This window comes from Mytilus trossulus, chromosome 6, assembly GCF_036588685.1.
Source record: "Mytilus trossulus isolate FHL-02 chromosome 6, PNRI_Mtr1.1.1.hap1, whole genome shotgun sequence".
NCBI classification, from domain to species: Eukaryota; Metazoa; Mollusca; class Bivalvia; order Mytilida; family Mytilidae; genus Mytilus; species Mytilus trossulus.
In genome coordinates, this window is record NC_086378.1 from 3,050,134 (window position 1) to 3,078,019 (window position 27,886).

Consider the following 27,886-nt stretch of genomic DNA (forward strand, 5'->3'; position numbering starts at 1 on the left):
CATATAAGGAACGTTATGATGCTTTGTAGATAAATTTATCGGTTTCTAAAGTTGAACTAAATAAACTCATCATAGAAACCAGGACTAAATATAGTATATAGGCCAGACGCGCGTTTCGTGTACAAAAGACTCATCAGTGACGCTCGAATCCAAAAAAAAAAGTGCTGACTACTGTGCTTGTGATACTCTCGGGGAAATAAATCTTCACCAGCAGTGGCATCGACCCAGTGGTTGTAAATAAACTCATCATAGATACCAGGACTAAATTTAGTATATACGCCAGTTTCGTGTACAAAAGACTCATCAGTGACGCTTGAATCCAAAAAAGTTAAAAAGGCCAAATAAAGTACGAAGTTGAAGAGCATTGAAGACCGAAATTCCTAAAAATTTTGCCAAATACAGCTAAGGTAATCTATGCCTGAGGTAGAGAAGCCTCAGTATTTAAAATTTAAAAAAAAAAATGGATAAAAAGTATTTATAAATATAACCATAACAAAAGCGCGTCATGCGTACAATGACTTCTATCTTCACGATTATAAATACATTGTATAAGGTAATGGGTAGAACACCCTAAGGGAGAAGTATCATGGCTGTACATTTTAAAAAAGGTTGCATTTGTTATAATTCTAAATGATTTTAACACTTTTACGCAATGCTTGTGTAAATACCCCTGGATACTTATCTTTTATTAATGCTAATACAAAATATACAAATAAAAAATTAGAAAAAAAAAAATTTCTGTAGAAATTCGTGTGCTGAAAATAGATTTCTCTTTTATGGTACAACCTTTATAAATTATAAAAAAACAAACAATCAGTAGACCCTTACTTACTATAATTTCTCACACAAAGACGAAATCGAATATTTAAAACTAAACTAAAATTGAATATAGAAAAGTGTAAATAATATATTATGAATTTGTCTCGATAGATATTTAAAATTGAGAATGGTAATTGGGAATGTGTCAAAGAAACCACAACCCGACCAAAGAGCAGACAACAGCGCTGCAGAAGGTCTTCAATAGGTCGTCAATGCAGCGAGCGGAGGCGTCCTTCAGCTAGCCCCTTAACATGTTTTATTAACATCATAACAGTACAGATGTATGTTTTATCTCTTCTACCCTTTTCTTTTTAATAAAAATAAAACATTTTCAACAACACTTCATCTACAGTTTATCCTCAACATTATCCTCCAGTTTAGTTATTCGTACATCTAGTCCAGAATCTACAGACCCTGCATGTTCATCGTCTTCATCTAAAGTCAAAATATCTATGTCTTCCTCTATAATTGTCTCATTTCGTCTTTCCAGCCGAAATAAGTTTTGACCATTAAACTGAAAATGACAAATGTTATAAATTAAAACTGTGAATTTCTTTTTTTCAAAAAGTAACGTGTTGTTTTCTCAAGGAAGAGATTAGTTTTCGTTTTTCTGCATCAAATTTTCATAGAATTTCTTATAATGCTACAATGTATCATAAAAGTTTATAAAATAAAAAGAATCATTTAAGAATTGTAGGTTAACCGTGTCATTCCATACTTAGGAAAATTGATAAGCATCATGAAAATATAAAATAAATTCTTATTGAGTCGAAAGGTTGTTGCTGTGCTTATAGTGAATCTTATATATTAGAATTCGGAGAAAACATTGTATGTCATTTTTAGGTAAGATGATGTGCATCTGAAAGTCCTAACCTGTTGCTAAAACTAAATTTATTTTAGTATGATATCCCCATTATCGCATTTATCAAATACGTTAAACTGAAATCATTGTGAATAAAAGTTATCAAAGGTACCAGGATTATAATTTAGTACGCCAGACGCGCGTTTCGTCTAAATAAGACTCATCAGTGACGCTTATATCAAAATATTTATAAAGCCAAACAATTACAAAGTTGAAGAGCATTGAGGATCCAAAATTCCAAAATGTTGTGCCAAATACGGCTAAAGTAATTTATGCCTTGTATAAGTAATTCCTTAGTTATCCGAAAAATTCAAAGTTTGTTAAACAGGAAATTAATAAAAATGACCACATTATTGATATGCATGTCAACACTGAACTACTGGGCTGGTGATACCATCGGGGACGAAACGTCCACCAGGAGTTGCATCCATTGATGAATCAACTCATTATTGTTACCAGAATTGAAATTTTGTATATTTGCGCCAGACGCGACCTTCGTCTACAAAAGACTCATCAATGACCTTGAATAAAAAAAAGCTAAAAAGACCAAATACAGAACGGAGTTGAAGAGAATTGAACACACTTGACAATTTCGTAGAGAACGAGAAAATACACATTCTGCTATTAGAGTATCAATTATATACAGTCATCATTTTGCTATTATACAAAATGTTCGAAGTTGTATATAATGCAAAAATATTTGGTGCCAGTAGACACAAAATACTATAAACGAGTCACTTTCGTTGCAGCATATTTTAAGAGTGAGGATGGCATATTGCCTACGACAAAGATATAGAAACATCTATTGATTCTGTGACGTAGATATTCAATAATGACCATAAAAAATGGTTGTGTCTGAAAATATAACTTCAAAAAGATTTTCTTTTAACTTCATCATTAAAAGATCCATTAATTCGATAGTTTGTGTAAGCAGTATTAAAGAAATCATGATAGGGAATTTTGCCGCATTTACAAAATAATAATACATTTTACATGCAAGTGTCGTTTATTGTTTGCTTCCTAGATATGGAAAGCTTCCACCATAGGGATAATAGAAGTATTCTATTTTGTTGTTATCTTTAGTAATCATCATACACTTGGTGTCGATTTGTAGATGTATAAAAAGAGTAAAAATACTAAAAGAACAATTCATGACTACAATTCGAAGACAACAAACAACATTACATAAGCAAAAGAAAAGCATAAGCACCACCCCATGGTAAGTCAATATATACAAGTATTTCAAGTTTAACGACACTGATTGATGGACAAAGTGACCAGTGAGTCAATAAATAGTTATCAAATGTACCAGGATTATAATTTAGTACGCCAGACGCGCGTTTCGTCTACATAAGACTCATCAGTGACGCTCATATCAAAATATTTTTAAAGCCAAACAAGTACAAAGATGAAGAGCATTGAGGATCCAAAATTCCAAAAAGTTGTGCCAAATACGGCTAAGGTAATTTATGCCTGGGATAAGAAAATCCTTAGTTTTTCGAAAAATTTAAAGTTTTGTTAACAGGAAATTTATAAAAATGACCTCATTATTGATATTCATGTCAACAGACGTAAAGTTTAATGATAGTGTTCATTTCTTTTTATTTTCCACGGAAGCTACTTTAGTGATATTGCCTTAAACCGAAAAGTCGAAGAAACTCCAAAACGTAGTGATTAATGTTTGATAATTACTCTTGTGATTGATCACTTAATAGGAATACAATAATAAATGGATTGAATGCCATCTACCAAACTATAACCAACTTACGCATTTGTGATTACAGTAATGAAGTGAAACGTCTTTGAAAATAAGAAGTCACAATCGTAACTTAAGATACATAACCCGTTAAGGAATACATGATCTTTGAATCATTTGACTGTATATTTTATGTATTATACTTTAAATATGTTAATTTGAATATGATTTTAAAAACATCTTACCTGTGAATCGATAACTTCAGTCACCAAAAAGCAATCATATGCTTTAATTTTAGCACATAAAGATAGAGATATGAAAACATGTAGATTTTTCGCAGTTTTTGCAATGTTAGTCACTTTGTCTAATGCACTTCCGAAAATCTGGTAACGTCCACTTTTATCTAAAACTTTATCATGTAAAACATCAAAAGTTGCACATATTGAGAATTCCAAATCTTTCGGACGTATTTTATTTTTGATAATTTTGTTTAGTTGAAGACACATATTTGCCGTTTCGAATGGAATAGATTTAGCTCCCTTTTCAGCACGATCCATGCCAAGTATGAACACAACAGAGTCAAAACTAATACTGTAGATAAATGCCGAAAATTCCTCAGCTAGACTCGTCAATCTAAAATGAAAATTTTCTATACTTTTTATTTTATTATTTATTTTCTTTATTCCTGCAGTTAGATGATGAAAATTTCTCACGTCAATGAATATAATACCAACGGGACCTATTCGTCTAACGCCTATTGTTTTACCATTTGTCAGAGAGTGTATTATTGGTTTCGGGAGGTATGTATTTAAGATGTGTTGTAAATGTTGTATTGTTATATTATACTCTACTGTCTTTTCGTCAATTCTTTCCTCTAGTAGAACCGTGTATTCCTCAATTGTTTCCATCATAGAATCCAGAACTGATTTAGTAGTGGGACTGGATCTTTTAAGCATTTTCATAATTTGTTCAAAGGAGGGTCTATCCTCCGGAGAATGCCCCCATGCGATCTCCATACATTGACGAACACTGATGGGCATATCGTCGTTTGGTCTCGGACGAATGCCTCCAATCTGTACAACAGCATTGACCACATCTTCCGGGGTCATTAAATCGGCGAGTTCCGAATAAGGATCCTCTCGTGTATAAATTTCTTGTAATATAATAGCGAAGCTATACACATCAGATGCAGTTGTAGGGTTGCATTTATATTCCAATCGAATTATCTCTGGTGCAACCCAAAACTCTTGATATTTGATTGCGTATGTTGTTTCCTCCACACGGTTATTTTGGCGAAGTGAGTGTAAAGAATTACATTTTTCATCTTGACATAGGATTAATGTATTGTATTCCCAATCACATATTTTAACTGTCCACTTCGAATCAATAAGGCACTTCGTTGACTTCAAATTTCCGTGGATTATATTTTTAGAATGTAAATAATGCATTCCACTAGCAATGTCAACCGATATAGACAATTTAAGTTGTTTACTCATGTTAAATTTCTCATTTTGTAAAAGATCAATCAGCTGACCTTTTCCACAATATTCGCTGATAATATAATGATCAGAGTCTAATTCCGCCAATCCAAAGAATCTAACTACATTATTATGAAAAAACTTATCTTTCATTATCAGCATTTTCGCCTTCATAGGTCGAGTTATTTTTTTTAAATGTTGTACTTGTAATAAACGTAATCCTACTGTTTCGCAATTCCATTTCCCTGGCCACTGTAAAACTTGTTGAATTAATTCTGGACACTCTGAAGCCTGCGTTGAAGAATTAAGAGAAAATATTGACTTTCCGCTAATAAACTTAGACTTAAGTGAATTCAAGACCTTCTGGTCATAATAAAATATGATATCTTCAATAGCTATCAACCAGTCATCATTGTTGATTTTTCTATAAAATTTGATCCTTTGAAAGCATATATAACTAGAAAAACTTAGAACAACGACTATAAATAATGGTATAGAAACAGCTACAGGGACTTTCCAGGTCGCGGGCTGCTCGTTCTCTGCTGCAATATTGGCCGTCATCATGTCCCAAACTGATTGTCCTTGGCACGTAAACTCTTTAAGGACGTGTTCAGTGATTCTGGCCACCATACTTGTACTCAATGGGGCCATACCATAGGCAATACAAACCTGTCGTTGTTCGTGATCTGTCATGAACCAATGTACATATCGTATGAGCTCTCTGGCAGACAAGCAGCTTGAGATTAATGTCTTGTATGCAATAAAATGAGTGAACCCAGCGATCGGATATGATGTTTTACTCCCTGCGTTGTGTAAGGAAAATGTAAAATCAGAATTTAATTGAGCAAAATAATCCATTGAGTCTTGAACATTATGTGCAGTTGCCTGACAGAAAAAACCCTTTCCGTTTTCGATATATGCTGTTTGTAAACTAGATTCTTCTGCACTACCAGTTGATAAATACCCAATTGAATAATCGAAAGACATTAAAATTCCTGAAACACCAGCAGATGTTTTACCAAAATAAGTTATAACATCTGGTTCCCAATTGTCATGCAATCCAGTAACCGAATTTACACCATTTGAAAATATTCCATACGTATTATCCCATGCAGAACTAAATGAAGAGAGTGCTTCGGTAAACAGCGAGGTGGTTCCGGATTTATCAGCTCTTGCTAAGACAATTAACCGATGATACGGGAACGTAAAGTGTGGATTATTTAGCTGGATGAGGGTATCGTTCCACCATCGGATTGTTCCATTGTAAATACCAACAACCACCTCTCTTGTAAGATTAAGCTTAGAATTGAACCCTGGTAATTTGAAGGCGAGGACAACAGCACTGAAAATAAAATATGTTTGTGTTATATGATAGCATATACCAATTTAAAATTCGTAAAAAAATAATACAGCTACATCTATTATGAAGTAAAATAACAAAAATACCTAACATCAAGAAAAAATCAAAACGGATTGTCCCTTATCAAGTGGCAAATTCATAATCTCAAATATATATCAAACAAAAAGAATTAGCGACACGACTGAAGCCATATATGGAACAGGCTTTTGGTATCCTTCCGGAGAACAGGAGGTTACTTAGGGCTTTAGATGGGGTCGGTGTTGCTAAAAATTTTCTATGTAATGTTTTGTTTACTGTCTTCTGTTGGGTTTTTTCGTTTCTTGACACGGCGTTGTCAATTTATAATGTTATTACTACCACTGGATCGATGCCTCTGCTGGTGGACTGTTAGTCTTCGAGAGTATCACCAGCCTGGTAGCCAGAACTTCGGTACTGGCATGAAAATACGGATTGTGTTGTGTTATCAAAATTTGCTGTTACAAAATGTTAGAAATTTCTATAAATTATGGAATTTATCTCCCTCATGTTAAGCTCTGGTTCCTTTCAAGAATTTGGCTATACTTTTTGAACCTTTTGGATAATTGTTCTTCATCTTTTATTTAAGCTTTGGATTTCAAATATTTTGGCCACAAGCATTGTCGAAATGCGCATCTGTTGCAGAAAAATTGGTACCGTTAATGTTATTATAATCGATATAGACTGCATAGATTTAATGGCGTAGAAATTTAAAATGCAAGTTTTATTTTTTAAAACCCTTATTCGTTTGCAATCTTGCAAAAATTAAGATATAGAAAATGTTTTGAATTTATAGTATAAGTGAGTCCTTTAAATTGAAATATCATATTATATAGTACACAGCCAAAGCAAAATGTTCATACAATGCATACAAAGCTTATGTACGTCTTTCAGTAAGAATAGTTTTTGAGCTTAAGCGTTGTGCTTCCAGATAACATGACCTTGATAAGCGTTCTTAGTTAATTTAAAAGTTGCTATGTTTTATCAAACATTCAATCCAATCAATCGGGCTTCGATTTAAAAGCGTATACTGTAAACCAACTTATTTTCGCGGATACTTTATTTCGCGTTTTACCCTTTCTTGACCACTTTGCGGCTATTTAATTTCGCGATTGTCTAATTTATTTGATGAAGTTTAATAAGGAAAGATCAAAGGTTTACATATTCGCGACGATTTATATTCGCGTTATTTTTCTACTAGCGAAAGTCGCGAAAATAAATCGCTCGCGAAAATAAGTTGGTTTACAGTAGTCGTAGCTGTGAGAGTAATGAATATTTTGTAAATAAAGCACTTGGACAGTTTGGTAAAAGCAACACAAATAGCTAGAAAATTAATAATTACAATTAAAATCGTCCCCTTACGCCACTGTTAAAAATGTTAATACCAAATATATCTTGCAAGTTAAAAATCAATAAGGAAAAGTCTTAATCGATAAAATGAATAATTCAAACCAGTTGAGACACAGAACGGAAGTATATGTATCATGTTGACAAGCTAGAGAAGCAATGGTTGTTTCAAACAATAAACGCAATTTCTCATTAAAGTTTTAGTTTTCTAATGGTGTTGTACAATGTATATCAATGCTTGCATTACAAGCGTAGCTCATTTTCATAACTAAAATAAACTTCCGGAACATAAAACCAGGAAACTCGTGAGATTGAGATTAACATATACCTTAATTGAAGGCAGTACGTGTAGCACGGTATACATCCGGTTATCATTGACAAATTTAAAATGGCATTTAGAACGATTTGCAGAAAACTCAAGAATAACAAAAAGTTCACAAAAAACAAATGCTATCGACAGCCAAGCCAATAATTGTTAATGCAAAACATGGGATTTTCTTATGAATAAACTCAGCATAAATACTAGGATTGAAAGTATATATTAACGCCAGACTCAGTTGTCGTCTACAAAAGATTCATTAGTGACGCTCGAATAAAACAAATGTTAAAAGGCCACATAAAGTACGTAGTTAAAGAGCATTGAGGACCAAAAATTCTTAAAAGTTGTTAAAACGATTCTTATAAATCCTTGACTTTCGGATGTTTGGTTTTTTGTGTTCCTGATGGAGGTAAATCCAGAAGAAAGACATGTTTCTCGTGCGCGTATTTTTATTTGTCGTTGTCGCTTTTTGTAGCTAGAAAAATTAAAGAATTGCTAGATACTGAAAAAGTCGGTGCAATTTGTAAAAAGTAAAATCACAAAATACCTGTTTGAGCTCTTGATTTTTCCATTTGATAAAGGAGTGTTTTGTTTTAAAATTAGGAGTTCAGTTTTTTAATGTTTTTACTTTTTGTTTGCCTATTTTTCGCGTGTCGTTTTTTCATGGCCTTCTCAGGTTGTCATCGACTTATAAGTTTAAATATTTCTAAGCTATCTTCAAACTCTCTCTCTTAACATGATCAGTCTATGGAAGAAGCGAATCGATAAAAAAAAACGTTTCTTATATCACACAGCGATTTTGTCTTATATCAACGAGTTGCATTGTGGGAAATTTCAGACGAATGTTAACAATTATTTGAAGAAAGGAAGATTTCTCAGTAAATAGTAATTATTCTTTTCTTAACAGGGTGACATTTAACACGATATACGTCTGCTGTATAATTTCAATGAATTGTGTAATATTATGACAAGCAAGCTGTATTAATACGTGAAATATGACAGAAATTTCTTGGTACTCCTAATTATTGGAAGAATTTTATACACATAAGTAGTATACCTTAAAGGACAAAGTTCTTTTTATTTACCTGTAGATATTATAAAAACCGTAGTTTTTCAAAAGTGATTATTTTCGAATGGTTAAATATTTCGCGGTGGTGTCTAGCCATGGCTTTGTTAGGACTTGTTGGTTTGCTTTATGGCCTTGAATGTTTGTGCTTCGCTCTCAGCCCATATGGAATTTACTGACCCTGTTTATATCATATTAGGTCACTAACACACTATGTAACTAATAATACAACTCTCACAAGTAGAATTAGAAACCAATATTATAATAAATATTTCACATAGAAGTAATTGGTGTGTGGCTGTGTTCGTTATTTGTGCTAATGGTTGGTATTCATTAATTTCCATATCTATATTCAAGAATACTTTAAAATCTGATTTCATTTGTTGATGTTATCATTTTTTTGTTTAGAATCTGATGAATCTGACGATTAACATGGGGTCATCAACGTATCATTATAGTTGATTCCTTTTGATTATTGACTAAATTATATGAAAATATAATTGGTGACGTCAGTCTAGATAAAAAGCACCTTAAAAGTATATCATAACTTAGCAACCAACCGAATTCCATTTTCGTGTTATATTACTATTTATTCATTGTAAGCATTAAGTAAAAAAAAATCCTTGGATTCTAAACCGACTGCAATTTTAGCTTATCTTTATATACATGATATATGTTTTATAAATTGTGCATCTATGTACTTATAAAACGGATGGTATTAAACTGAGGCAATATTTGGTGTGTCAAAGTATAATGCAAAAGCATCAATAAGACCATAAGAAAGTTTCTTCTCTAGTGATTGTCTTTGTTTGTAGTTATATACGAAACTCAAAGGAAAGTGAAACAAGTCTATACAACCTACACAATCTATAGAAACAAAATCAAAAGCTCAACTATAGCTATCACCAAATGAAAAACAATAATTTATTGTAATATTTAATTCATTATCGCTACGTTGGGATTTTATTGGAATCCATCAGTTTTTATATCTTGATTGTATGTTAAAATAGTGTTTAAGAGTTTTGAACCTCCGTATACTATTATTGACTCTCATCGATTTCAGGTAAAACAATTTAGCAATAATGTAATTAATTACACTTTTGTATCATAGTTATACTTTTCGTTGTTTGCTATAGGTAATCGTTTCAGATAGCCGTCAAAGTAAACTTCTCACAATATACCTAAAACTTTTAATCGAACAAGATAGACTGATCAAAAGTGTGCATTTACATATTCCGATATAGTGTTTCATGGATTTTTGTTTCATTGGCACGTTCCATACCTCCTTATAATTGTATAAACGAACAAATCACACGTTATACAATAAGCAAGATAACAAAGATTTTCTCATTTTTCAAGGTCATAAGGTTGTTTTTAACTGCTTACATCCACTTCATTTGAATATTGGCAGATAGCTGTCTCATTGGCAGTCATACCACATCTCATTTTATTTATATTAAAGGATTGAATATAAAATATCCCTTAGAAAAAGATCGGTAATTTGTTGTGTCGTTTTTTGTTATTGTTTTGTTATGTCATGGTCAGTATTTTTTCGACTTATGAGTTTGAATATCTGTTTGTTTTTATGTCTCCTTTTCATCTTAAACGATTGATTGATTGTTGGTGTTTTAACGCCATTTACATTGCTGTTTTTTGACGTCCATATAAAAAAAGAAGATGTGGTATGATTGCCAATGAGACAACTATCCACAAAAGACCAAAATGACACAAACATTAACAACTATAGGTCACCGTATGGCCTTCAACAATGAGCAAAGCCCAAACCGCATAGTCGGCTATAAAAGGCCCCGATAAGACAATGTAAAACAATCCAAACGAGAAAACTTACGGCCTTATTTATGTAAAAAAAATGGATGAAAAACAAATATGTAACACATAAACAAACGACAACTACTGAATTACAGGCTCCTGACTTGGGACAGGCACATACATCAATAATGTGTCGGGGTTAAACATGTTAGCGGGATCCCAACACTCCCCCGAACCTGGGATAGTGGTATAACAGTCCAGTTGTTTTTTGGGGGCGGACCACGGGGTTCCTTGAAAAACAACTGACCTTGATTTATAAACTGACAATCCTAGTCAATTAAGTTTGCATCCAGCCGAGCAGGGTTTTAGCTCACAATATTATTATTGACTGTCTTATATTAAAAACAAAGGACTATCTAGACCACCTGGCTACAAAGACATCTTTTTTACATATAGATTAACCATATAACTTAACTTTTTTTTTAAATTAATTGTTTTATAATGATATGCTAGAGTTATCAAGTCACATTTGCATATGTAATGCTTGCTTCATTTTTTATTCTAAAATCTTTTATAAGAGCAATTGTACCATTTTTATTACATGTCCATCGTCGCTAGCAAAGGGCTACGACCAAGTTCCCTTTTATTGACAAGACTGGGTTGTAAAAGAGGGCCAAAAGACACGAGAGGGACTGTCAAACTCATAGATCGAAAAGAAACTGACAATTCCATGGCTAAAATGTAAAAATATTATTCTGTCATGAATACAGATAGAGAGATTTTTAGAAATTAAAAAATGTGTAAGTGTGTTTGTCAAATTTGTTATTTAAGGGGCTCCTGGGTATAAATGATTTTTTTTTCCTAATATAGGATTTCCCTATATTTTTTCATAAATGAACTTTATCATATACTTAAAAGAAAAAAATGGGGTCACCGTTCAGTTAAGCTAAAATCTGCCTCTGGAAGAAGCATATATTTTTGTTAATGTCCTTTTTTTCTGTTGAACTAATAGGAGAAAAAGAGGAAATATCGAAATAAAAATAGAACCTAATATAAGAAATCGCTTAAATTTTACAATTATTTAGTTTATGTACAGCTTATTTGAAAACAATAATAAAAAATATAGGTCACCGATGAGTTAAAAGAGATATTTCAAATTTAAGGCAAAAAAATGGCATTTTTGCACCAAAGGGAGATAATTTGGAGCTTTTTAAATTTTTAAAGTCATCTGGGGCCAAACCAAATAAATTTTTTGGGTTGTTCTTTGTACCATATCATAAAGTAACAACTAATAGTGTATAAAAAATAAATTTGTAATGAAAAAATAAAGGTTTAATTTTTTGCTACAATTTTTGTACCCATGAGCCACCTTAAGCCATGAAAGTACAAATGTTTCTCCTGTAATGTTTCGATTTTGCGTTTTCTTCGATTCCTTAGATTAAATTATTAGATCATGTTTTGTATTTTGATACATTGAGTCTTATATAACTAAATTATAAAATATCGGTTTTATACGGTAATATTCCCCCTTAAATAAGCATCAAAACAAACACATAAATGAAAAATATTCAACGGGGTCATACTAAAAGCTAAGTCATTGAAAAAACCAATATCTTGAAAACCCATTAGACAGTGCACTTATGATTTAAATCTAAAAATTTTAAATGCTTAGGATTTCGACAATATCAAAGACAAAAGGGAGTAAATGTAAACATAGACATAAATGGAAACTCTACACTCTTTCATACTAACCGGAAGGATATGCACAAACACATGAAGTGAAGTCATGTAAGCGTATATAAACCTATAACAATCATTCTATTCTGCTGTCAGAAGGGTTAATATATCCATTTCAAACATTTCAAATACACTTCTATACAAAAGTATTCTACTTATAGTCCATTTGAATAAATATATTGAAAAAAAGGAATACCCCAGGAAACCATTTAATGATAATAAAAGCTGACAGTCTTTTCAAAGACCTTTCATTTTTGCTAATATGCTTTGGTCTAAATGTCTTTTTGTGTTTCTTTGTTACATATGACATGTCTCTGTACTTTGATATTGTGTCATAGTGAACGTTTGTGGTCAACATTTCGGTGTTGACATGAATATCAATAATGTGGTCATTTTTATAAATTTCCTATTAACAAACTTTTAATTTTTCGAAAAACTAAGGATTTTCTTATCTCAGGCATATATTACCTAAGCCGTATTTGGCACAACTTTTGGTTATTTTGGATCCTCAATGCTCTTCAACTTTGTACTTGTTTGGCTGTATACATATTTTGATATGAGCGTCACTAATGAGTCTTATGTACACGAAACGCGCGTCTAGCGTACTAAATTATAACCCGGGTACCTTTGATAACTATTTAGCTAGCTATGAAACCAGGTTTAATCACCCATTTTTCATTTAAGAAAATACATGTAGAAAGTCACGAATATGACACTTGTTCAATCGTTTAATGTGTTTGGGCTTTTAATTTAAATTTTCCTTTGAGTTAAAAAAAAAATTATTTTATTTTTCATTGTATGACAAAGGCATTATAAGAACAACATAAAATTACAATGCTAAAGATTTAAAGGGACGTTTCACCACTCATATCTGTGTATTGAATTAAAACATGACTTCTAATCCCATGAAAAATATACACGTTCTCCATACTGTTGCTTTAAGTCAGTAGAAATGTAAAACAGGTAAGGTGATGCATAATCCAATGCCCTCGTACGAAAGGTCGTTGACCATTATTAGATCAAACCAATTACTCCTTAAGAAAAATGAGCATAACAAACTTCAAATTTCAGATGTGATTGAAGAGTGCTAGACAATTGACTCTTTTTACCTGCCTACGTAGTTTTTCAAATACATACTCATAAATATGTCATTAACCCGTTTCATGCTAAAAGAAGAAATTTTCAATTCACATTTAGGCTTGTTGGTCATGATATTAATGACCTTTTTATTGCGCTCTGAAATTCATGTCGTTCATTTGAATATTTTCAAGCAGATATTCCTCAAGTTTTAATAGCTATTTCTTCTAAATATTTCAAATTTGACGTTATTTTTTTGGCACATACTTAGCAACATTCATATTCCTAATATAGAACATAAAGATCTCAACTTTCATAATATCTGTGAATTTGTAACTGCAGTTGAGACTTTATCAATTACTGTCTGAGACAAAACCGATAAAATAAGACAATATATTATCAGAGAAAGGTAAGTCACATGCAAAACGCAATGGAAGATAATGCTCTAAATAATACAGTCATGGGTTTCCAAAAAAAGTAAAAAAAATAAAAAAAATACTGAACTCAGAGAAAATCTAATCGGAAAGTCCATAATCACATGGCAAAATAAAATGAAAAAAACACATAAAAAATAAATGGCCAAGAACTGTCATATTCCTGACTTGGTACAGGCATTTTCAAATGTAGAAAATGGTGGATTAAACCTGGTTTTAAAGCGCTAAACCTTTCACTTTTATGACAGTCTCATCCAATTTCGTTATATTTACATTGATGCGTGAACTAAACAGAAATAATAAATAAAATAGTTAAAATATTGGTCCCGCAGTCATCATCGTGTAACAATTTTAAAAGAAAAATTTAACAGAACACAAAAACATCTATCTACAAACACATTCATTGATTCGCGTGTCTGACGTCAGAAAAGTTTGTACGTTCAAATTTTATGTTAAAAATTCGTGCGACTACAATAATCTGGAATGTTCAATAACCTAACGTATAGATTTTTTCTATGGTAGGAATGAATAGCACTTCTCTAATGATTGTTCATGATTTGGTAACACAAAATTCACCAATATGTGTGTTACGCTTCTAAAGTCCGTCAAATATGTTCAGAATTTTTCTCATTTAAAATCATGTCTATGGTAATGTACCTATATGTTACTTATACAATTCTTCTTCATTTTAAATGTCACATGACACCAATTAAACCACATCGATACATTACTTCCGGTAGATCAATTTTAAAATAAGGAAAACTCATTTACGCTTTCAAAAGTTAATAAATATTTCATCATGCCTAAAGGAAAGTGAATAAATTTGTCTGATATAGTTGAACCGAATGAATAACCATAAGTTCTTCCACATAATACCTACAACAGGATTGTTCACTGTTAACAATTTATGATGATAGCTCTTTATAATCTATCGGAAGGTTGGCATGTCGTATCAACTTGGATATAACGCTAATACACAAGTAATGTTGATTCATAGATTAATGCGAATATAAAAAAGAAGATGTGGTATGATTGCCAAAAAGACGACTGTCCAAAAGAGAACAAAATGACAGATACATTATCAATTATAGATCACCGTACGGCCTTCAACTATGAGCAAAGCCACTACCACATAGTCAGCTGTAAAAAGTTGTTTAACACCGTACACATCTCGTAAATTGTTTTACAAAGACAGCTAGGAAAGTTTTAATTGACACATTTTGGTTTTTAATCATTGAGTTTAGATCTTCTATATTATCCTGACTTACTTTAACCGACTGAACTGAATTTATCCTGGAAGGTTGTCGTCTTCATAATACCAACATCGAATACGGCATACATTTTAAATCATGCATTATGTTGGTTTTTTTTTTATATGTAAGTTTAATTTTGCAATTATCTGAAACATTTGACGGAGCCTGATTTACCTACATGCTAAATACATATAGATCTAACTGCTAGAATTGATAGTAATAGCATGATCCCAAGTTCATACGCGATAATCATAGTTCAATATTTACAGATATGAAATTACGACCGTTTAATCATGAAAATTCACGAACAGATGACACATAATTCTCATTTCTAACAGAAAGTTATCAATCTTGTATTTTTACCCCAGTTTCCGGTGCATGTCAAAACATGAAGTGAAATAAAGTAGTCTTTTATTTCCTGATTTTATTTCGGCTTGATTAAAAGTTTCTGCTGATTTCAAACAGCTATTTAAATGTAGAAATTCATTTGAGAATATAAAAACTATGAAAGAGGAGGTATACAATGTTTACCGGATGTTGAGCGAATTAGTTAAATCAGTAAACAGAAAGTAATTAAAAGTAGTCTTGACTTAAAGGTTTTATATTTTTTTATTCTTCGTGACATGAGGTTCTCTTTTGTCATTAAATCACAATTTCATATGAATACCTACGTGATATTCAAACATGAATATTTTTTATTCTATTGAGCATTTTTTTTATTATTTGAAAAATCAGCTGTTTCCTTGTAAGCATCTGGAACAGTCAATCCCAAGTCAGCAACCTAAATTGTTATTGGTTTTTTTGTAATCAGACAATTATTTTCTTACGTAAATAGATATAAGACAGACGTCCACGATATCTGAGGTAATTTTGTAAGGCCTGGATGCTGATTTAGAATACTTGTCGGTTGGATTAAAAAATAAGAAAATTCATATGCGCTGCCTTCTGGCATGAAAAAAATATATTATTAACGCTTTACATTTAATTTGCGTTATACTATAACAGTGTTTGATAATTATACTAGCACTTTTTGAATATGGAAAAAAAACTTGCCATTAAATATGATAAAAACAGTAAAAAGTGTAGAAAATGCAATGAATACCGTAATGTATTCGAATAGAATTATTCAGTTTGAAATATATAAACCCATAATTTAAAAAAAAAAGTTTGTTTCTTGTTGATTTTGTAGAATATATGTAATATGTTATTTGTTGACTCTTGAAATTTCACATGCTACATGTGTATCTTCTAAATAAAACGTAAACTTAACGTATTGTGTTAGTTTATGCATTCATTTTTTTGTGACGATTATAAGTCCAAAATCTTTAGTTTTAGTATTTCAAATATCCGTATTCATAACTGCATCTATGGATGGAAGCAAGACAACATTATTTGACAATGGGTAATAACTTTATCACAATATCTATGTAATTTGAAATTCTGATGGGATTTACTCCAATCTGTCAATTACGTTTTTGTATAAACAGAATTAAGAAACAGCGTATTGGGTCACCATATTCTGAGAATAGATGATTCGGATATTGATCATTTTTATAATTTAATGTAAAAGCTTCGTATTTTTCAAAATTTTGATTGATATATCATTATACAATAACAAGGACAACACACACCTGTAAATGTCTCCGGAAGATGACATTTGTAATATTACCCTTCCCCTAATTAATTTATGTGCAATTTAAAATTATTTCAACATTCAGAATACATTAAATTCAGCAATTATCTATAGAATTATTTCATATGATTTGAGTGTTTATTTCAATTTCCATATCAGCATGGTTTATGTTTTGATTGTATTAATTATTTAAAATCTTTGTAAATAATCATGTTATTATCCTCAATCAGTATTATTTAGAATTGAAGATATCGTTTTCATTCCCTTGTGGTTGTTTTAAACGCTCGAATTGGCAATATTAAAGATTATGTATCAGAGTAAAAACTTACTGGCTTTATAAGTCAGTATAAAATTTCAAATTCAAAAAACAAAACAAAACGATTAATAATACATTCAAGCACGATCTGATTATAAGTCTGGAGCATACGATTTCATCCGCACGTGTAGGATGGATTCGTTTTGCTACATCGTAAGATTCCTATGTTGTGATTTGAGTCAGAGAATTATGAGTTCCGTGTTTTTCTTATGTTTACTCTTTGAATCCGATTTTTTGTAATTTGATAGCTTTTCGATTTATTTCAAGGTGTTGACAGTTTTCATCGAATTATGAGTTTGACTATTACTATAGTAATTTATGCCTTTCTTTTATTGTTTTTTTTCTGGATATACATGCTCATCTGCTTTTTATCTTAAAATTAATAAAAAAAAATGGAAATGTGTAATTATTGATTATTCGTATGCACTTCAAAGAAGAATAAAAATGAGGTTAAGGAGTCTTGCGGGTACAAAAATTTCGGCCAAAAAATTAAACATTTCTTTTTTCATTACAAATCTTGTTTATTACACTATTAATTATTACTTTATGATATGGTACAAAAATTAACCAAACAAATCGATTCGGTTTGACCCAAGATGAATTTTAAAATGTTTTTACCGTTGAAAAAGCTCCAAATTATCTCCCTTTGTTGCAAAAATGCCATTTTTTGGCATTAAAATTAAAATATCTTCTTAAACTCATGGGTGACCTATATTTTTTGTTAATTGTTTTCAAATAAGCTTTACATAAACTAAATAATGGAAATTTTTTAGCGATTTCTGTAATTTAGTTCTTTTTTATTTCAATATTACCCTTATTTCTCTTATTGGTTCAACAGAAAAAAAGGACATTAACAAAAATGTATGCTTCTTTCGGAGGCAGATTGTGAGCTTAAATGAACGGTGACCCCATTTTTTTTATTTCATTTTTCTATTTAGTATATGATAAAGTTAATTTATGGAAAAATATAGAGAAATCCTATATTAGGGGGAAACAAATGATTAAAACCCGCGAGCCCCCTTAAGATAACTGTTATAATTATGTAATATTTATTGCAGGTTTTTTACAAATAACATTAATCCTAGCTTTTAGTAGATCATATTTATTTATATGTTTTGTTATATCAATGGACAACGACACCCTTCAAAGGTTAAATACTGACCAATAAAAAGTAATTGAGCTTTTTTTTATGAATTAGATATCGCAATCAAATAGTGAAGTGAAAACTATGTCTCCTTTCCAGAAAAATTAACACATACAGCAGATGTCAGTACGAATTATGTTTCAGATACATGAACATGTTAATGTGAAAATTCATCGTGAGATTTACCTAGATAATTACTGACCCGCGATTCATGAATGTTTTTCAGATATATGTACATGTAAATGAACATTTATCGTGAGAGTTACCTAGATATTTACTGACCCGAGAGTCATGTATGTTTTATTGGATAGTTTTGTATTGATTTGGAGTTGAATTCGGCAAATACAGAATGTTGGTGGTATTCAAGGATCTACAATCTGTCAAGGAAAATAAGATTTTCATTTTTTAAATATTCATTGACAGATTTGAATTGTTGATTGTAGTAAATGCAAAACGTCGACTGAAAATTATTTTTTGTTATATGTTATTGGGACAGCACCACAACAATATAAACAAAGTAGCAGAAAACATCACAATGTTTAAAAACAGAATAATGTTTTTTTCAATATGCCAGATAATGAAATACAATAAATTTATAGAAAACCATCAAATATATGTCATCAATACCAAACGTAAAACAATTAAATATAGATAAGCCTACAACTCACAAGCTTCCCCATGTGGAGTCAAACTTTTGGGGTTTCTATTTGATTTCAGCCGCACCCCGCTGTCGCTTCAAATTAACGACTAACAAAATGTTAAGTCACAAAAGTACTGAATTAACAGAAAAATTCAAAAAAAGGAAAATCCCTAATAAAATGTACATTAGATAAACACTAATGTTTATGTGCTTGGTCATACTAAGTAATCATTAGCTTGTTATTCAGTGGTTGTCGTTTGTTGCTGTATAACATATTTTTGTTTCGTTTGTGGTGTTGCACATAAACAGGCCGTTATAAAGAGAATAATACATGGCAAAATCCGTATCATATGTCGTATCATCCCGAGACATCAATATCAGCCCGAGGGCCTTTAGGCCCGAGGGATGATATTGGTCGAGGGTGATACGGCATGTGATACGGATTTTGCCATGTATTATACGCTTTATCATATATTTCAATAGAAGAGTATTATATTATATGAACTGTTTACTGATCCATAGCACTTCGTTACCTTCAGTTCTGCTTTTGTCTTGTTTCAAAGCTTTAAAATAACTGCTCAATTATTTATACGAAGCACCTTGGTTACCTTGCAATCTATTGTTTTGAAAATATTTTGTTTATTATTGTATTTATTTGAGTGTTTTGTATTTTTTATAGTTGCATTTAGTGTGCCAAAAAATATGTTGTAACAACTTGATGTTCATGACGTCACATACAATATGAAAATTTGATGTTCGTGACGTTACATACCAAAACAATGACGTCATTCAAAAAATTGACCTAATTTTAGGAAATTTTTTCTTAAGCAAAAAAAAACAAACAAAAAAATGACTTAAGTTAAAAAAAAAAAAAAAAAAAAAAGGTATGCGATACGGGTTTTACCATGCGATACGGGGTATGCGATACGGGTTTAGCCATGCGATACGGGGTATGCGATACAGGGTAGGTGATACAAACTGCAAAAACGAACCTTTATTAGATATACAAAATAGCTGTATTTTGTACTAAATATATGATAAATATATATATTTCATTTCAGTGTCTATAATTGCGTATTATACGGTATATATTTTGCTTATTGTTGTGCGTACGGTGACCTATTGATGTTAACATCTATGTCATTTGGTCACTTGTAGAGAATTTACTTATTGACAATCATATCAAATCTCATAATAAATCCTTTTAGTACATGTAGTACAGGGAAAGTACAATGCAATAAAGAAATATAAAGCCGTATCAAATTAGTATACCGCTGTTCAATAATCATATTACGATTATTAAGGAATAACAAACTAAAACCATCAATTATAGGAGGCAGACAACGGAACATTAGAAACACAGAATTATAACAAAAACAAACGACTACATGCATATAAATGAACTGTTGATAAAAACTGTCACAATCCTGACTTGGTGCAGGACATTTAAGAAAATATGGTGGGCCGAACCTTGTTTTATGGCAAGCCAAACCTCCTGCTTGTATGGCAAAGTTAAAAATACCACTCAAATAACAACACTACGTGACAGAACTACAGTACAAACAAATACAAGAACACTATGCACAGAGTAATACATCAATATGTAATGTAATAGTACTTTACAGCATTTAAACCGCAGATTTGATTTTTTTTCTGATAGTGTAAACACGTTTCAATAATGTTTCAATTATTAACAAGCTAATGACATGCTGTCGTACACTGCAATATAGGCCGCTGTATCTGCTGGATGATTACATTAAGCAATCAATTTACCGCCAGGGAAGGTTAGTTCCTGTTGCAATACCAAGAAACAATCGTGCCAATATTGGGTGCAGAAACATAACCATAACACATGCTAGTACTTCATATCACTAGTATTAAGAAAGTGTATATTTACCACAAAAAAGAACAGTATTTTATAAACTTAATCGATATTCATAAAATATAACTAATAGGAACAGTGAATTGCTTATTGCCAAATTAAATTGATTTTTTTACATCTTATTTCATTGTATAATGCAGGGGGAAAATACAAACTATAACAAGTAGACTTATTGCAATAGAGAACATTTTGACAGGAATATGACAGTTGTTTTTCATTTGGTAAATATTATGAGCATTGATTTTTCCGTTTAAAAAGAAAGGACGTACCGTTTAGAATTTCTCTTGGAGTTCGGTATCTTTGTTATATAACTTTAATTAACATTTGAATTGTTTTTAAGAACAGAATCTTATTTGAAAGTGTAAAACAATTATCTTGAACGTCATAATTAACGTTATTTATACACATTATATCAAACATCAGTAACTATTTATGTGTGTTTGCAAATGAAATTCGTTACTTTCATAACTGTACAACAAACAGATAAAAGGAACTATTGCTTGTGATTCAGTTTCCTTTGGTTTATAGCATAGTCTAGTCAAAATAATGGATATCATGTTATATCGATGTTTCATTTCCGTCGTTGAACGGAAAATGCATTCAAACTTGTGGTATTAATAAAGTCAACGGTCGGAAGATTTGTATATAATTATTTACATCTTTATTCAATTCTTTTGATTACAAGACATGTTCAAAGCTATCAAGCAATGGTATTATTCGATATAAGTTTTTCTTTCGAATCAAAGAATTGTTCATATGACATGCACAATGAATTCAATTTAAAAAATGTTACTTTGATGCAAAGGAAAAAGGGGGAAATCATCTTAAGTCTGTATGCCTTTCTCTTTTTCTTTGTTTACATATTTAATTTTTTTAATAGTGATTAAGATTATATGAAAATATGGACTGCTGTATCCCTGTTTTAGACAGGTTCGTGTTGTTTATTCTTTAGTTTTCTATTTTGTGTCATGTGTACTATTGTTTTTCTGTTTGTCTTTTTCATTTTTAGCCATGGCGTTGTCAGTTTGTTTTAGATTTATGAGTTTGACTATCACTTTGGTATCTTTCGTCTCTCTTTTAGACATTTTTACCTAGTATATATGTGTGTTTTGTGCACACATGATTGTCAATGTAATGGCATTTTATGGGACTGTCATAGAGGTGAAAGGTTAAGCTAGCAATGAAACCAGGTTTAATCCGCCATTTTCTACATACAAAAATGCGAGTACCACGTCAGGAATATGGCATTTGCTATTCATTCGTTTGATGTGTTAAAGCTTTTGATTTCGCCATTTGATTAGGGATTCTACATTTTATATTTTCCGCAAAGTTAGGTATTTTTGTTATTTTACTTTTTAATATGACTTGAATAAACTAACAAAAGGTGCATACGTCATGTACAAATTACACTAAAATCACTAGCTTTGTTGGTTGTTTTATAGACAAACCCTACACGTCTAATTTGGAAGAAAAGGCGAAATATACCAGAGGGATATTCAAACTTAAAAAATAACTGACAACGTCATTGCTAAAACTATAAAGTCTAAAAGACAAATAAAAGTACACAAAAAAACAACAAAAAGACCAAGCAACACGTACCCGACCAAAACCTAGGGGGTGATATCAGGTACTCTGGAAGAATTAGCAGAGCATGCACCACCTGTGCTACCCGTCGTGTTGCTCATGTAAGTACAAACTCGGTTATTAGTTTTATTGGATAAAATTGAGAATGGAAATGGGGAATGTGTCAAAGAGACAACAACCCGACCAAATAAAAAACAACAGCAGAAGGTCACCAACAGGTCTTCAATGTAGCGAGAAATTCCAGCACCCGGAGGCGTCCTTCAGCTGGCCCCTAAACAAATATATACTAGTTCAGTGATAATGAACGCCATACTAATTTCCAAATTGTACACAAGAAACTAATATAAAAATAATACAAGACTAACAAAGGCCAGAGGCTCCTGACTTGGGACAGGCGCAAAAATGCGGCGGGGTTAAACATGTTTGTGAGATCTCAACCCTCCCCCTATACCTCTAACCAATGTAGAAAAATAAACGCATAACAATACGCACATTAAAATTCAGTTCAAGAGAAGTCCGAGTCTGATGTCAGAAGATGTAACTAAAGAAAATAAACAAAATGACAATAATACATAAATAACAACAGACTACTAGCAGTTAACTGACATGCCAGCTCCAGACTTCAATTAAACTGACTGAAAGATTATGATTTCATCATATGAACATCAGGCACAATCCTTCCCGTTAGGGGTTTAGTATCATACCATCATAACATATATGAGAAGAACATAACCCGTGTCATGCCAACAACTGTTTTTAGAATAAATGTCTTTAGTTCCGACGCAAAGACCTTATCAGTGACTCAATATTAACGCCAAAATATGCAATCTTTAATGACTTGACAACAGTATCGTAATTATATCCCTTCTTAATCAGTCTATTTAAAGGTTTTGTAAGTTTCTGAGGTGAATACTGACACCTTTGTGCTTTATAAAGAATATTTCCATAAAAAATTGGATGTGAAATACCTGAACGTATAAAAAGTCTGCATGTTGAGCTATATTTACGAATGATGTCTTTATACCGATGATAAAATTTAGTAAAAGTTTTGACTAGTTTGTGATATCGAAAACCCTGGTGTAATAATTTTTCAGTAATACATAAATTTCTCTCGTTAAAATCTAAAACATTGTTACAAACACGAGCGAATCGTACAAGTTGAGATATATAAACACCGTAAGATGGTGACAAGGGAACGTCCCCATCTAAAAACGGATAATTAACGATAGGAAATGAAAAATCATCCCTTTTATCATACATTTTAGTATTCAGCTTTCCGTTAGTGATATAGATATCAAGATCGAGGAAAGGGCAGTGGTCATTATTAGTATTAGCTTTATTTAAAGTAAGTTCAGCAGGATAAATTTCATTAATATACATACTGAAGTCGTCATTATTGAGAGCCAAAATATCATCCAAATATCTAAAAGTATTATTAAATTTGTTTATCAGATGTTGTTTTGATGGGTCTTTGCTTATTTTTGTCATAAATTGTAACTCATAACAATACAAAAAGAGGTCCGCAATAAGTGGTGCACAGTTAGTCCCCATTGGAATTCCGATAATCTGACGATATACGGAATCCCCAAAGCGAACAAAAATGTTATCTAGTAAAAATTCAAGGGTATATATAGTATCAAAGCATGTCCAATTAACATAGTTTTTTTGTTTATTGCTACTTAAAAATGACCTAAAAGAGTTTGAACATATATATTCACATTCTGATTTTTTGAATGCCCATTTAATTAGGTGTGTGATTTTTTTCTTAATGAGAATGTGAGGCAATGTGGTATACAGGGTAGAAAAATCTAAACTTTGAACAGATTCAAAATCACCAATATGAGCATGCAATTTATCAAGTACTTCCAACGAGTTCTTGACACTCCAAAAGTAATTTATTCCACTATTTTCGAAGGCCTTATTTGAACAATTTATTATAAGGTTTTTAATTGTACCAAGTGTGCTGGTAAGAAGAATAGACAATTTAGTAGTAGAACAATGGCTTGAAGACGAAATAAATCTATAGGGGCTTTGTGTAGCTTCGGAAGCCAATACATAGTTGGGACTTTCATTGTATTTGGCTCTGCTTGTAAAGCGGTGGCTAAAAGTTTATGTTTGTTACAGAATTCGTTTTCTGAAAATGGAGTCAGTTGGAATGTTGGTGAATTGGTGATTTCCTTTTCAGAACCTCAATGTAAAATTTACGTCAAACAATAGTAATATTATTCGCAGCTTTATCGGCCGGAAGAAAAACAAATTCCTTGGCTAGTTCTTTTAGTTTATGTTTGATACGAGAAATAGGTTTATTGTGGTTATTGTTAATAGTAAAATGTTCTTTAAAATGTTGAATACGTATATCAACTATCTTCATTACTGAATTAAAAAAAGAGAGTCATAAGTCATATTCGTGAACAGGGAACAGGATTGTAGTTACGGCATAAGGAAGATATCTGCTGTCTTCTTTAAAACATTTATTCCATTAAGCTCAACCAATGTCTAAAGGGGAGAACAAGCCTTATATGAAACCTTCACTAATTCCTGTCCTGTTTGGCGCTGGTAGACATATGCTTGACAACAAGGGATTTGTTGAAAGGAACTGTGCCAATCTTATTGTAACCTAATACTTGGCCAGATTATCTAAAAACTAATTTTAAGTTTACAATTTTGCCATAAGTCATTGTTGAAATTGCTACTGAACATAATTGATTCATTTAACCTTCATTAATCTGAAAAGATGAATATAGTTCGGGAACATTCAGAACTCATTAGTCGAAGAGAAATGACATCGGTACGACAAAAATAGAAAAATATCGGAAAGGCATTCAATTTCACAAAACTCTATATGGACAACATTCAGTTACATAGTCATTTCTTTTCTTTATGGTTTTCAACCTCTTTCAGATATTGTTAATATATAAACATTTCGATTTTTACAATATGCTTTGATAGACAAATCGGGAACAGCAGTTATTTATAGTTGAATTCTTTGATTGGACTATTGCGTGATAATCGGCTCACACGCTACTCTAAGTCATTTACAGGGTTTTGTTTTATAGTCGACCATGTTTTATGTTGCAGACATTAAAGCGCTAATGGGCCAAATGTGATTAAAACCATAGTATCTAAAAACAGGAAATGTGGTTAGCTAGAAGTGCAGTTAGTATGTGAAAGAGGAAATAGAAGGAGTACATATTTTTTTTAAGAAAATACTCTTCTCAACGGAAACCACTGCACTAACGAATTTTATCAACGTATCAGCACGTACTAAAAAGTCAGTCGCATAGTAGTTATGATTATAAACAAAGAAATAAACAGTTCTGTTATCATATCTTTTGGACTAATGGGTTGTTCTCGAGAAGCAAAACCCGAAAATGATATTTAAATTCATTGTTGTGATCAAAAGGTCACTAATGAGTCTTTGTAGACAAAAACGCCCTTCTGGCGTCAACCTGTCACCTTTGATGAGCTATTCTATATTAAACCATGTTAGAAAACCCAAGGACGACTAAAACACAAAAGTAAAGTAAGAGCATTGAGAGCATACAATCGATGTTACTTAGATATTGAAGTCTAATTTGAAATATTAGATTTGAAAATCAATTCCTTTTCTTATATTGTAACATGATAGTTGTATGGCAGTATTTGTACTTGAGTTTTATTCAGTTAAGAATGTCGTTATCATTATAAAGAATTCTATAAATTGTGTATGAAAACCGGTGGCGCATATAATTATAGCAATTTCTGATTAACCTATATGATCTCAACATTAATTCTGATATGGCATTATTTTTCACAGACCGATCTTCGAGTTTATTTAAAGGTTATAAAACCTAAAAGGGCACCAGAAGATCAAATTGGTTCGATTTCGCTTTTCAGGGACAAGCTGCGCATTTCAAAGTTAATTAGAAAAAGTTCATCGAAGTAAGAAACAGCTTGACAGTGTCACATACTAACATTTTATCCAAATTCGAATATTAAAACGAATAAGGAATTGATTGGATAAGTCTACCAATGGGTTCAAAAACAAAACATCGAAGAAAAAACCAAAGGAAAATGGTTAAAAAGAGATATTTCATTTTGTCTAAAGTATATATGAAATATACCTATTCAGATTAGTTTCTGTCAAATAAAATAGCTCAGTAAATCCTACTGTTGATATACATGAAGTTGTGCAAATAATTTCTAAATTAATAATGTAAACACACACAATGATTAAGCGTTGTATATGATTTTATGAAATAATCATATTTGATAATTTGAACACTCAACAGAAAAACAACTATACATTTTAACCTTGAGATTTGGCAAATTGTATTCACTTAGTATTACTACATTACTATGGATGCATAATGAATAATGTGATATTAAAGAGGTAACGGAAGAAATAATCCTTGTTGCAAGATATGAAAGAAAGTGATAAAAGAGGGACGAAAGAAACCTGAGTAACATTCAAACATAGATCGACATAAATTGACGGAGAGCCGTAGTATAATGGTCAGACTCTTAACACAAAGGTTCCTGGTTCGATCCGAGCTCCGGGGAGAAAATTCAGGGACTGAGTTATTGGATCTCCCTTAATTTTTTGCGAATATGGTCTTGTGAAACGATGATAGTCCATCGGATGGAGACGATAAATCCTGACCCGTGTTATGAGAGAGCCATATCTCTTGCACGTTAAAGACACCCTTGTAAATTTCGAGAAAGACCAGGTTACTGCCACTACAAGACACCACTCCCACCTGCAAAGGGGAAAGGGATTAGTAGAAGTTGATTTTCTTGTTTCCCAATCAACTATAAATAAATATGTTTAAACTTACGCCAAGGCACAACATAGAAAACTAAAGACTAAGCAATATAATTGAATGTATGACTTTTATTCGACAATAGCGAGGACAATTTGTCAACAACAGATAGGTTGGAATATCCGCTTTTATCTTTTGCATTCATTTGAATATTTTATTCGAGTAAAATAATAAAAAAATCGTGTTATAATGAAAGTTTCTAATAACTTACCCTGCCATGGTCGGAAAAGTTACTAAATCCGGATGATTTGCCTCGTCTGCAGACGACAGAAGAGTATCTGATCCTGCATATTCTATATCTATATTATCTGTAATTGCTGTTTTTCCGGTCCCACTTCCAACAGCATCATAGTCCATGTTCAATGAAACATACGGTGATCGGTACCGTTTGTAGGCTGGTATCCAGTTTTTGTATACCGCTCCAGGAAAGCTTGCTCCTTTCCCGCGTAAATTTATTTCTCCCATAACAGACCATAACGATAATACAATAATAATCACAAGCATATCAAATATTTCCTTCTTAAATCTGCAGAAGTTATTTTAGGCGTATTAAGTATAAACATCACGATATAAGTTCATTGTTTTACATGTCTGCAATATTTTCAGTGCTACCTTTTCAACTGAAACAAATTAATACTCTACATCCAATGAT

The 27,886-nt window shown here is 31.7% G+C and overlaps 1 protein-coding gene across 1 annotated transcript; it reads right to left on the reverse strand.

The window, feature by feature from the left end:
• Positions 1 to 1,101: 1,101 nt before the first annotated feature.
• Positions 1,102 to 27,886, reverse strand: LOC134720597 (atrial natriuretic peptide receptor 2-like). Its single transcript, XM_063582939.1, has 3 exons — positions 27,446 to 27,886; positions 3,623 to 6,197; positions 1,102 to 1,333 (listed from the first exon to the last, which is right to left on the reverse strand). Exons 1-3 carry the CDS (start codon positions 27,736 to 27,738, stop codon positions 1,166 to 1,168), a joined length of 3,036 nt encoding a protein of 1,011 aa, XP_063439009.1. The 5' UTR covers positions 27,739 to 27,886; the 3' UTR covers positions 1,102 to 1,165.